Source organism: Labrus mixtus, chromosome 15, assembly GCF_963584025.1.
Source record: "Labrus mixtus chromosome 15, fLabMix1.1, whole genome shotgun sequence".
NCBI lineage: Eukaryota > Metazoa > Chordata > Actinopteri > Labriformes > Labridae > Labrus > Labrus mixtus.
In genome coordinates this window covers 9,176,562-9,191,658 of record NC_083626.1, presented here as the reverse complement: position 1 = coordinate 9,191,658, position 15,097 = coordinate 9,176,562, and the positions used below count along the sequence as shown (strand labels likewise).

Here is a 15,097-nt window from a genome sequence, read left to right as displayed (position 1 = left end):
CTGACGTTTACGAGGCGAGCTGCATTTTTTTCACCTGACTTTACCAGGAATTTTTTCCTGCCAGCCACGTAGTGAAATGACCACGAGCAGGGGAAGAGTTTAGGTGCAGGCTGTCCTGAAATTTTTCTAGAAACTTGCAGGAGTGCATGTTGTTAAACGTCTATATTGAATATAATTCTAGGAGAAAGGGCTTGAACATTTGCACTCTGACCAAAGAGCGGAGGAGCTTAGAGTTGAATTGGGGCCCTTCTTTTGCTCTCAGGAGCCTCTTGCAGGTTAAAACACCCAAATGCTACATTTAGAACCAAAGTCCTTGAAGGGATGTCATGTGGATATAAATTCAGCCGCTTACACATTTCTGTCTGTTTTAAGAGAACATGCACATTCCTGTCAGTGCTTCACTTTTTATTTAAAAAAAAATTTTTTTTACCAATGTCCCTCAAAACATTTCTAAGGAGGTTAAAGTTGTTGTTGTTGTTGTTGGGAACTCTCAGGTCTGGAACTTTTACTCTTCACTGAACTGGGCCCATTCATGGCTTGGTCACCGAGATCAATTAAGTGAAACCAATCGACACATTCTGTGGTAAATGGGGGGCTTGCTACTTTCATGTGGCTCACACAGACTCTTTTCTCTTTAGGCATTTGTAAAGGCGAGCCTGATCTAACTGATTAAGAGAAAAACAAGCACCCAGGCCATCACATGATGCGCAGGCTGCAGGACACGGCGTGTCAGCGGAGGACATGTCCGACAGACGGGACTCTGCTGTCACCACACAAACCCATCAGCTGCCACCCTCGCTATCTGAGACCATCAGCTGATGTCTCTGTAACCTGAGAGTCACTCTGTGGCACATCGGATGCTGCTTTCATGTTAGATTACTGAAACTGTCCTGAAAGTGTAGTTCTAGTAGTAGTAGTAGTAGTAGTAATAGTAGTGGTTGTGGTGGCGGCGCCCGAACAGTCTTTGTCAGTGTTTCTCAAATTGTCGGCTCCTAAATTTAAACTTCTTGCTTAACACTTTGGGGTTATGACTCACTTTGAGACACCAGAGGAGGTAAAGCTATCGAGTAAAGCACGGATTAGAGAAACATCAGAAAAAATAAATGTAATTCTGTTAAGTAAATGTGTCTTCAACCATTTTCATCTTCTTAGTATTTACCTCTCAAAGTCCCAGAAATAAACAAACCTAATGGTAGAATCTTTAGATATGTAGTTATGATGCTGCAGAACCAGGGGTTTCCAAACTGTTCAGCTCGCAACCCCTAAAATAAAAATGCCAGAGACTGGAGGCCCTGAGTGTCCCTAGAAGAGACTGGGGGCTCCCACTGTCCCTGGAGGTGGAATCGGAAGCAGAGACACTTGTGTAAACAGCCGTCAAATGATCCTTTATGTCGGTTTTAAAATCTTCCAAGCCGACTCAATGCTCCAGTTTAAGGTGGCTCTGCAGCTCAGACCAAGATGATGAAGCAGTAACACTAAAAACACTTTTACTAAAGACGGTGTCCGAGTTTGTGGAGTCCTGGAGATCGAAGGCTACAGCTGCTGAGAGTTTCAGGAATCAGCCGAGAACATAAATAAGGAGGCAGTTCATGTAGTCCGGCCTTATAAAGAAAAATGTACCATCTTTCGGTTGAACAAGGAAGACATACAGTATACATTTCCTCAACCTGAGAGAATCACTTTTCCTTTTCAGCTCACAACATAGCTGTACACTCGGCTCCAATCCAAATATAGATCTGTATTACAGCTTCACGATCCTAAAAGAAGAATTGCCCTAAGATGGTTAACTTTTAAAATAATATATCAACATAACTACCAAGAGGAATGGATTCATGAAAATTGGTACTAACACTTTTGACACACTTTTGAATTAGGATAAAATATTGAGAGAACATCCTAAAAACCATGCAGTGGTGTAGTGATGCCTGAAGAAGCAAGTATACTCAACTAAACTTTTAGTGTCCCGTCCTGCAGAGGATAAACGGCCTCTGTTATAAACTGTATTGTAAGACTCCTCTTGCATATTTAATGTGTGTGTGCCAATTACAGACAGAGTAGAGAGGGTCGTCCCTTCACCATCTTTGGAAAAAATAATTGCAGCATATTACTTAATTTCAACAACCAATCAATGGTGTGAATCAGAGGGGATTTAAAAGTGGTTACCCCCTATAATGAAGACTGAAAAATAAGAGTGTGTACTCTATATACCTGCTTATACCCTGCACTACCCCACTGCCTAAAAGCATAATGTTCACTGTACATCACTATTCATATTTATTTCTTGAAGAGCTTGCAGAGGTGTTTGCAGATCTTCCTACCTGCCTGACTTCAGTCTGCAGGTCTTCCTACCTGCCTACCTTCAGTCTGCAGATCTTCCTACCTGCCTGACTTCAGTCTGCAGGTCTTCCTACCTGCCTACCTTCAGTCTGCAGGTCTTCCTACCTGCCTACCTTCAGTCTGCAGGTCTTCCTACCTGCCTACCTTCAGTCTGCAGATCTTCCTACCTGCCTGACTTCAGTCTGCAGGTCTTCCTACCTGCCTGACTTCAGTCTGCAGGTCTTCCTACCTGCCTACCTTCAGTCTGCAGGTCTTCCTACCTGCCTACCTTCAGTCTGCAGGTCTTCCTACCTGCCTGACTTCAGTCTGCAGATCTTTCTCTCGTGTCTGAGCAAGAAGAGCCCAGGGCCCTCCACATTCCCTCATAATGTCCGTAAGTGTTTCATTATTGTGCTGCTGCAATATTATATCACCTCATCTATATTATATACATTTAATCTGACCTACTTTACAGTTCTTACATTTTCACTTCACCCCTCTTATCCTTAACAATGTCAACATTCACATCTTTCATAAACACTTTTTTAATAGATTTTTTTCTTTCTTTCTTTAATTCTGCAAATCCAAATTGTTATTTCCTCTCCTTATTTTAACAATCAGAGTGACACAGCTGCACAATCTGAGAGGCTAAACACAGCGAGTGTTTCTCACGCTTGTCTTTAATTTAATTTTTGCAAAAAGTAAAGGAGCATTTCAAAACTTTCTTTTCAATCAATTCTTAATTATTTAATTTGAATATTGGCATGCCTAGTGGCTGAATCTGTTAAAGGTGTAAAAACATTTCTAATAGTGTCTGCTTTATTTTAGTGTTTTGTTTGTCAACCAGCTGCAGACATCAATTTAAGAAATAATAAAAAGCTGTCCATTCTGTATGAACAAACACTGAGCAATAGCCTACAGCGGTGTGTTGCAGAGTATTGCATTGGGTTGCATGATGTTTGACAGGTGTTTTTGTTTGTGTGTCCACCCTGTGTGATGTGCAGGCGGATGTGATGTTTCCACCGTGAGCGGGATGTGTGTTTGTGTTTTTTTTTTTTTTTTGTGTGTACGTCTTCATCCCTTCGCTCCCATTGGCTGCTGAAACTTGTTGGAGCTTTTCCCTCTCGAATAAGAGAAAACCCCAAGAACCTATCGGTGCTCCCCCCCGTCCACCCCCCACGCCCCCCTCCCTCTGCTCGAGCCCGCCTGGTCCAGACTTGTCCGGGAAACACAGACCGTCAAAGTAGTCCCTCACTGACACGGGTTAAATAAGCTCATGTCAGAGACAGAGGAGTGGTTTATTGTGAACACATTAACAGTGTGAGGAGCGTCCACTCCGCTTTTTGGGGTCTTCTTATTCTTCATTAATCTCCTTTTTTCTGCTCCGACACCAGCACTAACCCGTGGATCAACAAACCCCCTCCTTCAAATCACTGAGACCAAACTACTGAAACTGGACACATAGACTCCTCCGCGTTTTTTCTTTTTCTTTTGTTTTAATTTTTCTTCATCATTTTTTTTAATGGTACAATGTCATCTTTGCCAGGAACGGTACCGCGGATGATGCGCCCGGCTCCCGGACAGAACTACCCTCGCACCGGATTCCCTCTGGAAGGTAGGAGCAGTCATCCTGCCGGGCCTGGAGCTCTGAGAAGAGGCTGACAATTTGAGAACAAATTAAAAATACTTTACAATCATCCATGGCCTGGAGTACAGGCCTACTGCAGCCTACTTTGATTTTTTTTTTCCCGAGAAAGACTCGCTTTAACGTTTTCTCTCTCACAAATTTAAACTCTTTATTTGGCTTCTACAAAATGTAACTGTTACAATAATATTCCAGCGCATTTAACTAAATATTTAAGGTCCTAGGTGCACTTCACTTAACTACAATCAAGTGACAATTCTGCAAACAAATTTGAAATACGTCTAAATCCCCAGACAGGGTCTGTAACGACAATTGTGGGATTTCTTCAAGTGTCCTGGAAGCGCCTGGAAATTCAAATCAAACATTAAAAAAAACTCCGTGGAGAGACAGAGGATTACATCAATATTTGGACATCGTGGTGGTGAATAATGAAGACGGACAGAAGCGGCTCTTCACCTCCTCTCCAGGCGCGGATGGAGCTGTGAAGTGCCACTCGTGCCCTTAATGACAATCTGTTATCGAAATTAGCTTTCATCCGTTTTACGCGTAAATTACGCACAGAATAAAACATGTTCAGGCCTTCTCCTTATTTTGGTAAATGCACACACAATTTTTTTTTTCTAATTAATACATTTCGGCTTTAAAAAATGGCTCCGTTTCTGCTGAGTGTGACCTCCTTGTGTCTCCTCTCTCAGTGTCCACTCCTTTGGGTCAGGGGCGGGTCAACCAGCTCGGAGGGGTCTTCATTAACGGCCGGCCGCTGCCCAACCACATCCGGCACAAAATAGTAGAGATGGCCCACCACGGGATCCGGCCCTGCGTCATCTCCAGACAGCTGCGGGTCTCCCACGGCTGCGTGTCCAAGATCCTCTGCCGATACCAGGAGACCGGCTCCATCCGGCCCGGAGCGATCGGAGGCAGCAAGCCCAGGGTGAGCCGGACCGGCCGGGGAGATCAAAAAAATAATGATACAAGCAGCATACAAAAATAATCAAGAATTTTAGTGGTGTATTTATTATTGTAGATTGTTTTGAAATGTTCGTTGGTTGCTTTTACACATTCTTTAAATGATTTTACGCGCTGTCCCACCTGCAGCAGGTAGCCACGCCGGACGTGGAGAAGCGGATAGAGGAGTACAAACGGGACAACCCCGGCATGTTCAGCTGGGAGATCCGGGACAAGCTGCTGAAGGACGGCGTGTGTGACAGAAGCACAGTCCCTTCAGGTGAGGCCTCCTCTGGTAAGCCACTTTTAATTAAATCCACTCTTTCTCTGCTCCTTTATTTCGATCGTACAGAACAGATATAGTGTTGAAAAAAATAAAGGGGGGAGTTTATATATTTACAGCGTTATTATTTGAGTTATTTTTTGTGTTACTGAGGCTGCCCGTGTTTTCACAGTGAGCTCCATCAGCCGCGTACTTCGAGCGCGTTTTGGAAAAAAAGACGAGGACGACGAGTGTGACAAAAAGGATGAGGACGGAGAGAAGAAGACCAAACACAGCATCGACGGCATCCTCGGCGACAAAGGTAGGCCCAAAGAGACACACACACACACACACACACACACACACACACACACACACACACACACACACACACACACACACACACACACACACACACACACACACACAGCCCGGCTCATTTTTAGCAGTACGTGTTGACAGCTGCTGCTCGCTTTTTCTTGGACTCTACTGTCGATGATTTGTCTACAAATTGTTCCTAAACGGGCCTTTAGTCTCTCCGGGTTCCCCCTCGGTAAGCTGCTCTCCCAGCAGACGCGGAGCCGCTTAATTATTTATGATGGAGCTGCTGGAGTGGAGCGCGCTCCTGCGGCGCTGCTTAAACGCTCCCCTGAAAGCAGCGCTGACAGATGACCGATGTGCCAGTCAATATCAATTACTGTGGGGGCCTAACGGGGGCCACGATCACACACATGGGGGGCCAGTGCAGGAGCGCGGGGCCAGCGGCCTCACAGCGGCCTCAAGTTCACCGGAAAGCAGCCTCAAGTGAGCAGAAGAAACTCAGACAGACAGAGGAGCTAAATAAAAATAAATCTGCAAACTTAATCATATTCATGAAATTATACTCCACCTGTAGAAAAAAATGATTACTAAAATTAGTAAAAATGTAAATACATTTTGAACAAAGTGCACAAATTTAAGATGCAAAACTATTTTTAAAATGATGCTAATTTTTAGGCTCTTTTTCTCTCAGATGAAATTATTATTTTAAAAATGTTTAAACAGTGGGAGGAGCATTAGGAGCAAGTTCTCTGCACATTAGCATGCCCTGATTTTAAATTAAAATAATACAAATAAATTAAAGTTCAATTAAAGACACAAGACAGATAATAAAAACAGGGTTAGCATTAACATTTGAGCTAAGACATAAAACATGTAGCAGTGTAAAAACTGAGACATGCATTGAAAGTTGTTCAACATAAAACAAAAATAAATAAGAATTAATTAATGTTTTATCCTTGAAAGGGCTCAACTGTTTTTTGGGATTAAAAGATTGAAAACACATCTGCAAAACATTTAACTAAATGTCAAATTATTGCAGAATAATAATAATAATAATAATAATAATAATGATAAAGTCGTGTGTGGCCTAATATTCTGCTTTCTATTTCTTAGCAAATCAAATCTACAAAAAGCTTCCTCACTGTCAAACAGCTCAAAAATAATATAAAATAAAACACTTTCTCTAATTACCAAAATAAAATAATACACGTTTTTATTTATTAATGTGAGATGGGACACATGTGCAGATCACAGCCCTGCAGGAAGTCTCGTCTTTCTGCGGAGAAATCTGAATTTTACGGGGATTAATGTGAAACACTGTGAAAATGCATTCCTTTATTTCTTTATTTTTGGCTTTATTAAAGATCCTCTATATACATATATTTAAAAATCAGGTCAAGGAAACACAGTGAAGCGGCCTTGTGTCAGTCTAAAGACATGTAGAGATGCTTCAAGAAGGCAGGTATATGTAACATTTAGCAGCTTATACACAATAAGAGACAAACATTATTTTAAATAAAGGCATGTTTGGATCAGTCTCTCTGGGTCAGTCTGCGTCTCATCCAGAGATGAAGAAACCTGCACTCTGCATGCCTTGTTGTGATTGGTTCAGTTTGTCACACTAACTCATGAAGTGAACTCTTGAAGGCGTGCAGCTTCTGTGTCTCCTGACCGCCACGTTCTCTTCACTCCTCTCGTCGTCTGCGTCGTCCTCTTCATGTTGTTCAGCAGATCAGCCTCTCTGTGTGTCTCTGTCATCCCGGCCTGCCGTTTAATAATTTGAAGACTTAGCCTATTACAGCTGGTAATGAAACCGGTGTCTCGTTGAATAGGCGTCTGTGTTGGAGAGGGGTGTAATAGCCTGGAGGCATGGTAAGAAATATATTTATCCCCTATCAGCCCTCACTCTCACAGGCCCGGGCTCGTGCATTCTGTTGAAGGAGCTTTAAAGCAGATTAAATTGAGCCTTTTATTTCTTTTCACTTTCATCTCTCAGCGGCTCACTTCGCGGTGTGGAGCCTGCGGCGCGAAAATTCATGAGATTTTAAGGTTTTTTTTTTTTTCCTCTTCGTGTTGTTTAGATTGTATTTTTAAATATTCACTTCATTTGCTTTTATAGGATTGTTTTTCTTTTTTTTTTTGGTTGGGTTGGCAGAGAGTCAGGGCGAGCCGTGCTGCAGATGAATGAAGGAGGTGTGAGTGAGGCAAACACATGCACGAGGAGGACTGTTTACTGTCACTGTTGATCAGATAACATGATGTGTGTGTGTGTGCACATGATGAGCCAGAAGTGATACACAGCAGGGGGGGGGGGGGACTACACAATGCATGCACATCAACATAAAGAACATCATCTTTATTTAAGCAACACCACAGAGGAGAGTTCAAAATAAGGTTTAAACAAACTTCACATTTTAATATTCTACAAAGTCAATTTTACTCATTCAAGTAAATAACAAAATGCTCCAAGACTGCACTTCAAAAACACTCCAGAAAAAATTACACAATAAGAGATTCATGATCAATGAGTAAGCATTGAGTACACTGTCCTGCTCTGTAATCTGTATTTTCTTGCTTTTTCTCACCGGTCATTTGCGTCAATTTTACAGCATATGTCTGAACTGTTGAGCTTTATATTTATTTAACAAACCAGCTCTTAATTGTTTGCACAAATTAAACCAAAAGCTGTAAAAGCTGTGGTTTTATTTTGAAAATAACCGTGTCCAACGTTTGATAAATAATGTGTTTTCTTTTACATAAAAAGGTCTCCACATGTGGATTTTATTTTATTGTTTTTAAAGGAGAGGTGAGCTCACAGATGATCAGAGACAAAACCTGACCACATTCTTTAAAGGCTGTTCTGTAGAGAGCTGCTCCCTTGCAGAGGAGGAAACCGTGTCAGTTTGGAGTCCAGAATAATCTGTTTGAAAGAAAAGAGGAGAAAAAAAAAAAAGGCTCTGCACTGTGCAGTGAGGATGGAGCGAGCACTTCAAACAGATCCAGTGGAAGTGACGGGAAGCAGCTTTGCAGCAGAGGCTGTGTGGGAAGTTCGAGCTGCAGCTATTAATATCACTTTTTTTTTTTTCTCCCCCCCGGGCGTCCGCACTCACACTCGTCTCCATCTGCACTTTCTCGCAGCTATTCTGCCGGGTTGAAATTGAGGGAGACCCAAATGTTGGCTGGAGATAACACAATCATCACAGCCTCGGTCCTGGGCTGAGCATCAGTGTATTAAACTGGGATTAACCTCCCCTCTCTCCCCTCTCTCCCCCCTCCTGCCGCCGCCGCCTCGCACCCAAAACTCACATTTTAAGGGACATGTTAAAAAAAAAAAAAAAAAAAAAAAAAACTGCAAAGGGGGCTGAAAGCCAACGAGCAGCTCAGAGGAGAGCAGGTTAAAGAGTGATCATCAGTTTGATTGAGCTGAATGAATGATTTTTATTTTGGTCATTCATTCAAGAAATAACAAAAGTCAAAAAAATATTTTTCCAGAAACAAACAAACAAAACTCTTGACATGCTAACAGTGAGGCTGGGTGATATAACCTCAAATCAATATCACGATTAATTGAACATTTGACCTCGATTACGATCACTGAACGATTATTTTATTTTATTTTTTTGCCCTCATATTTCACTGACATGGTCTCTACTGTACATAAACTCAACTATTAAAGCTGGGATATGTTTTCTAATGAAAGAGTGCATATCTGATTAACTCTTTTGTGGTTATTTATTGAATATTTCGAACTGAAATCAAAGCTTCGCTTGAAATTAAAACGACACATTTTAGTTTGAAAGTAGAAATTAACTTCTCTTAAACAGTAGAAAATAAATAACTTGCATTTCTTGCAAACTGCATTGTTTACATTTGACTTCTTTTTGTTCGGTGTCGTCTTCCCTAAAGACAAAATGTGTCCAAACGACGCATCACATGACTCTGCCCTGAAAATAATCAAAATAATCGACATGGGCGAGATTACATCGGTTAGAGGTTCTGAATGTCGGTTTCGATGAATTTCCCCGCCCTAATGCTTACACTCGTCCATTTCACTTTCAAACAATCAACGACCAGAAAAGGAACATGAAGCCCTCGAGGTTTATTTCTGCCTCTCCTGTCAAACCCTGAATATAAGTCAGAACATAAACAGATCAACTCTAAAGCATTTCTTCTTTCTTTATCGTTTTACGTTGTAATCATTAATTAATTTGCATTTTAAGGTTTTCACTGCAGCTGCTCATCTTTATTTTCTGTTGATTCTCGCTCTGAATGTTACAAAAAACTTAAATCATAATGACCTTCCCTTCATTTAGAAAAAAAAAAAACACCAACAGGAAGATTTTCTATAGCTGGATAAAATGTTTCTAATGTTTTTAAAAACAGGATATGAACAGATGTGAGGGGAGAAGATGATTTAGTAGAATTATAGTAACCTGCTTTGTTTGTGACTCTTCCCGCTCTTTTCTGGACTTTAATGATAGGAGAGATATTTTCTTTAATTTAATCAAACAGGAAATTTATCCCCTAAAAATCTTTATTTTCTCTCTTTAATATTTCCTCCAATCAGAGCAGCTGCTGAGTTTCTCTCTTTACATCATCTGAAGGTTTTTCTGATCAGATATTTCCGATCAAATATCAAACTGCTGAACATTTTCAGTAATTCAATGTTTAAAAAAGAAGAAAAAACGATTTAAAACACACAGGGAAAAATCCTGTTTTGACACAAATAGATTATTTAAAGTGTAGCTGTCGTCTTCGTCTCTCTCGTGTTTTAACTTGAAGAAAATGTGGAGGTGATGCTTCAGAAGCAGAAACAGATTGATGTTATCACACAAAGAAATGTCTCTGTATCACAGGGATGAAACACATCTGAAACAATCAGTAAATATGAAAACGATGACAATAATTTAATTTAAGAAACAATAAAAACAGGAGAGATGTTTGAATAACACTCATACAGTTTATCTAATTTTTCTTTAAAGGATGAAAGAGCTGCTCATGTTCTCCCTCTTCATTATGAACGTAGAAAACAAACATGAGAAGTTAAATTTAAAACACAAAAACATTTAGAGAAATCTCAAACTGGAATCAATCAGCTTGCTTCATCGATTTGAAACATTTCTAACGACCGCCCGATGAAACCAGAGAAATGAAAGATGAAGAAGATTTTAAGATTTTCAAACTGTTTGAAGAAACGGTTAAAAAACTGACTAAATACAAAAAACCTCACATCAGTGTCCAAGGTTATTTAAAAAAAGACAAAAGGATGCATTTAGGACCAGAGTTTTTTATTCTTGAGCTGCTTCCTCCTTTAACACTTTGACAGATTATTCCAACAACAAATCAAAGTGAAAGAAGAAAAACTATTTATTTATCTAACAAAAAAAGGCCGCTACGCTACGTTCAACAGTAATTATTTTTAAGAATTATTTTGGACTTTTTTTACGCCTTTATTTTAGAGACAGGAGATCGGATAGAGTCAGGAAACAGAAAGAGAGACCTCCAACTCAGCAGAAAAGACGAGAGCTACTCAAAATAAAATATCAGTATTGTTGCATCACACAACCACAACAGAGGGACATAATGCATTTGGTCGTGTACACAACAATTAAATCTTATTGGTTTAAAAAAATCAGTGACAATAGAAATAAATCAAATCAGTCCAAGAACCTTTTTAACGGCTTAGCGTTCAGTCGCCTTCTCTAACGATGATTTCATCCTGATGTAGTTTTTATTCATCACCTCAGTGTCAGCTGATGTCCTCTTCTTTAAATTTCTTCTTCTTCTGCTGATTCATTCATCCTCACACGTTTCAGTAACACTCATCATGTTTGACTCACAGTCACGGCGTGTGTCATGAACAACACAGAGTCTGGAGTTCAGGACAGGAACAGGTTTTTAACAGTCGCACAGATTCAAATCATTCCTCCTCTCTGAGGAAACTTTATCTTGTGTCCTCGCTCTCTCTGAGTGGTCTTACATTTTAAATATAAGGACCAGAATTTTGTTCCTCTGCTCAGATATCAGGCTGGAGCGTGTTTCTGGTTAGTTCTTGTGCAGTATGAGCTGATGTTGGGATCTATTTTTTTTTTAACTTTTCTGTCTTTTCTTTTTGGTCTTTTTTAGACCTTTTTTAGAGTCAGAAATCAGGGAGAGAAAGAGTGGGGAATTGGTGTAGGGACATGATGTGGGAAAGGAGTCATGGCAGACTTTAGGCTCTGTACATGAGGTGTGTGAGCTAACCAATGTGCTACAGGCGCCTCAACAACACTTTTCTAATTCAAAACATTTATTTTTTACATTATTTTTATTTTATTTTTTGCCTTTATTTGATAGGACAGCTGAAGAGAAGCAGGAAAAGTTGGGAGGAGGGGGGGGGGGGGGGTCGACATGCAGCAAAGGGTTGAGGTCGGAACTGAACCCACGGCCGCTGTGACGATGACTAACCTCCGTACACACGTCATAACTGTTAGGCTATCAGTGCCTTCAAAACATTTAGATGTAAAATAAGACATATTTTTCAGAAACCAGCCTTTTTTAGTTTCTTAAAATTCCTTTTTTTGCAGTGTAGTGCTGCTCTCCTGCCGGACTGCATGAAACAGACCTGTGTGTGTGTGTGTGTGTGTGTGTGTTAGTGTGTGTGTGTGTGTGTGTGTGTGTGTGTTAGAGTGTGTGTGTGCACCCCACAGATTCTCCTGTAGGAGTATCTGAGTGAGGTCACCTCGAACTCATACAGAGATGTTTGAATCCAAAGAGAAAGTCAGCAGAGATCCTTTTGATATAATTCAGTTTGAAAGCTCCCGGTGTGAGCTCTCTCTCTCTCTCTCTCTCTCTCTCCTCTCCATCCCTCCCTCTCTCTCTCTCTCTCTCTCCTCTCTCTCCTCTCTCTCTCTCTCTCCCTCTCTCCTCTCCCTCCTCTCCCTCCCTCTCTCTCTCTCTTTCTCTCTCCTCTCTCTCTCTCCTCTCTCTCTCTCTCCCTCTCCCTTTCTCTCTCCTCTCTCTCTCTCCTCTCTCTCCTCTCTCTCTCCTCTCTCTCTCTCTCTCTCTCCTCTCTCTCTCCCCCCTCTCTCTCCCTCTTTCTCTCTCTCTCTCTATCTCTTTCTCTTTCTCTGTCCCTCTCTCTCCTCTCTCTCCCCCCCCCCCTCTCTCTGTTTATGTAAACTGAAGGGGTTAATGTTTGGATGAGGCTCTGCGGGCTGGCAGCGACGCCATTAAAAGATCTCTCCTGATCCCTGTGGGGGGAAACTGGGTCACTGTGACAGAATCACGGGAGCAGAGAATAACAAAGAGCTGTCAACTGGAGGCTGCGCGCGTTTGTTTCCTTACAGGTGAAGAAAAGGAGCAAAACAATCCGACGATGACACGCCAGGTTTGAGGGTGAAGTCTGTTTGAAGACATGACATCATCAGTGCAGAGCGAGCACGTGATCGCAATTTAACGAGGACGATGAATGTTTGCATGCTGTGAGAGTTTCATACGTTTAAAACTTTTAATTTATCACCTCAGATGATGCATCACAAGTAAGGAAACTAACATCTGATAATATCTGACATCTACCATGATAAAACGTATTTTGAGGGACATTTAGCCAGCTGACTTTTCTGTCTATCTTTATTCTCGTTACGGTCATGTCTTTTTTTTTTTCCTGTTTTGAAACAAATATTTCAAATGTGAAGGATCCACATGTGTGACTTTGTTTTCAACGTGTTTTTCCGACCCTGCATTCAATTTAAACTCTTGCATACTTTTAATTAAACCTTAAAATAAATCGTACACACGGCAGTGAAAGAAAAACATCTCAACATTTCGCTTAAAAAATATATTTTATCTTGTGTAAATGAAACCTTACATATCGCATTAATCGAGGATGAATCACCATTTATGAAACATCACAGACAGGAAGTCAGAAATCCTGCACCAACCTCCTTTAATGCAAGGCAAGGCAAGTTTATTTATATAGTCCATTTCAACAACAAGGCAATTCAAAGTGCTTCACACAAGACATCAAAAACATCATGACAGAGGAAAAAATAAATAAAAATATACAATTTAAAAATCACTAAAACAAACAATTCACAATCACAGACAATGCAGGCAAATAAAAAACAAAGTCTATTTTTTCCAGCTGAGTAAATAATGTAAAACTTCAAAATAAAAGCCTGTCACGATTTAAGGTTCGATCTCTTTCACCAGCCGGTGTCGCTGCACGTTTTGACAAATGAAGGCCGCTCTCTCTCGATAAGAGGCCTCTGTGCATTTAGTGCTGATGAGTAGGAGAATCAAACATGAGAGAGACATGCTGTTCTTGCTGTTGTTGTTGTTTTTTCATCTCTTGTGTCAAATTGAAATCCTTTTACAAAACGATTCAAACGAGGTCGGCGGTCTCACAGAGCGAGAACAAATCTGTGTTCTTTGATTCAACTTGTTTATCGATGACGTCATATTCTACACGTTTACTTCGCTGGGCACACATTTTTTATTTTAAATATTTAACGGTCTCGTATTGATGCCTGTCTTAATCAAAGTCAGGCTAATTTCATAGAGAGTGTAAATGAAGGCCCGGGCTCTTCATTCAAGGTTTTACACTATCTTGACTTTTTTATTCTGTTTGTTTTTTTTTTACGCTGGGAGGCCGATGATAAGAATAACCGATCAACTAATCAGCAGCTCAAACGATCATTTCAGACATTTTTTTTTTTAAGGAACAATGTGAAACAATGATTCCAGTTTCTTCATGTGAAGTTTTAGATTTTCTTTTTTCTAATTTGTGTCGATACATGAAGAGAGTCTCCTTGACCCGACGTTTGAGCTCTTTCATGTCGTTTTTAAAATCCCGTTCTGCTGCTAACCTGTGCAGGACGCCTTTCCAAGAATCGACCTCGTCATCTCACCTGCTTCAATAAAGGTTTAAACGTTTAAAAAAAACTTGATAACTGAAACACAGACAGCAGGAACAGAATATCCTCATGTACGACTTTATTCTTCTAACAGCTGATTATTGGGGATAACGGTAACAAGTCGTTTTTTTAAGCAAAAAAAAAAAATTTGTAAAAAGATAAAAATAAAAAAATCCTCAAGTGAACGACTCAAACGTGGAGCACAACCTGCAACAGAAAAATGCATCTGTTTGATTTCTTACTCATGAAAAGTGCTGCTGCAGCGTTTTCAGACGTGCATCTCTTCCCAAACTTTTCACCTCGTGCTCCGTTTTAGTCGTAATGTCCGACGTCTGAAAGCTCAGTGAAGTTACGTAATGACCTCAAATCAAACGCTCCTTAATGCAGCCCCGTGTGAAGCCTTATTCCAGAGCTTTATTTAGAAGACACATTACAGTTTAATTGTCGTACAGAGAGCCTAGCATGCGGCTAATTGTCCCCATTTATTCCCCCTCTGCTCCGTCCATTAGCATTTCTGTCGGGGCTGACCTACTTGTTGATTTTCCTTTCTTTCATTGTAGCTCTCTGGACTTCTCAATGATGTCTTTGAGAAAACAAATATATATAAAAAGGGGGCTGCTGGACTGGGAGGGAGGGGGGGCGGGGGGATTCTTTGAATGGGAGAATAGCAGCCCACTTCTTTGCCATGGAGTGTTCAGTAGCCGTCCCTTA

General features: G+C 40.7%; 1 protein-coding gene across 2 annotated transcripts in view; it reads left to right on the top strand.

The window, feature by feature from the left end:
- The first annotated feature begins 3,551 nt into the window (after nucleotides 1-3,551).
- Nucleotides 3,552-15,097, top strand: part of LOC132990351 (keratin, type II cytoskeletal 8-like) — a 232,406-nt gene continuing 220,860 nt past the window's right edge. The window contains exons 1-4 of one of the 2 annotated variants that reach the window (XM_061058575.1): nucleotides 3,552-3,931; nucleotides 4,657-4,892; nucleotides 5,057-5,186; nucleotides 5,362-5,490. In XM_061058575.1, coding sequence (XP_060914558.1) covers nucleotides 3,847-3,931; nucleotides 4,657-4,892; nucleotides 5,057-5,186; nucleotides 5,362-5,490 — 580 coding nt within the window. In that variant the 5' untranslated portion in view covers nucleotides 3,552-3,846. Of the gene's footprint in view, nucleotides 3,932-4,656; nucleotides 4,893-5,056; nucleotides 5,202-5,361; nucleotides 5,491-15,097 lie in introns of both variants that reach the window. The other variant, XM_061058574.1, reaches the window with a different exon arrangement.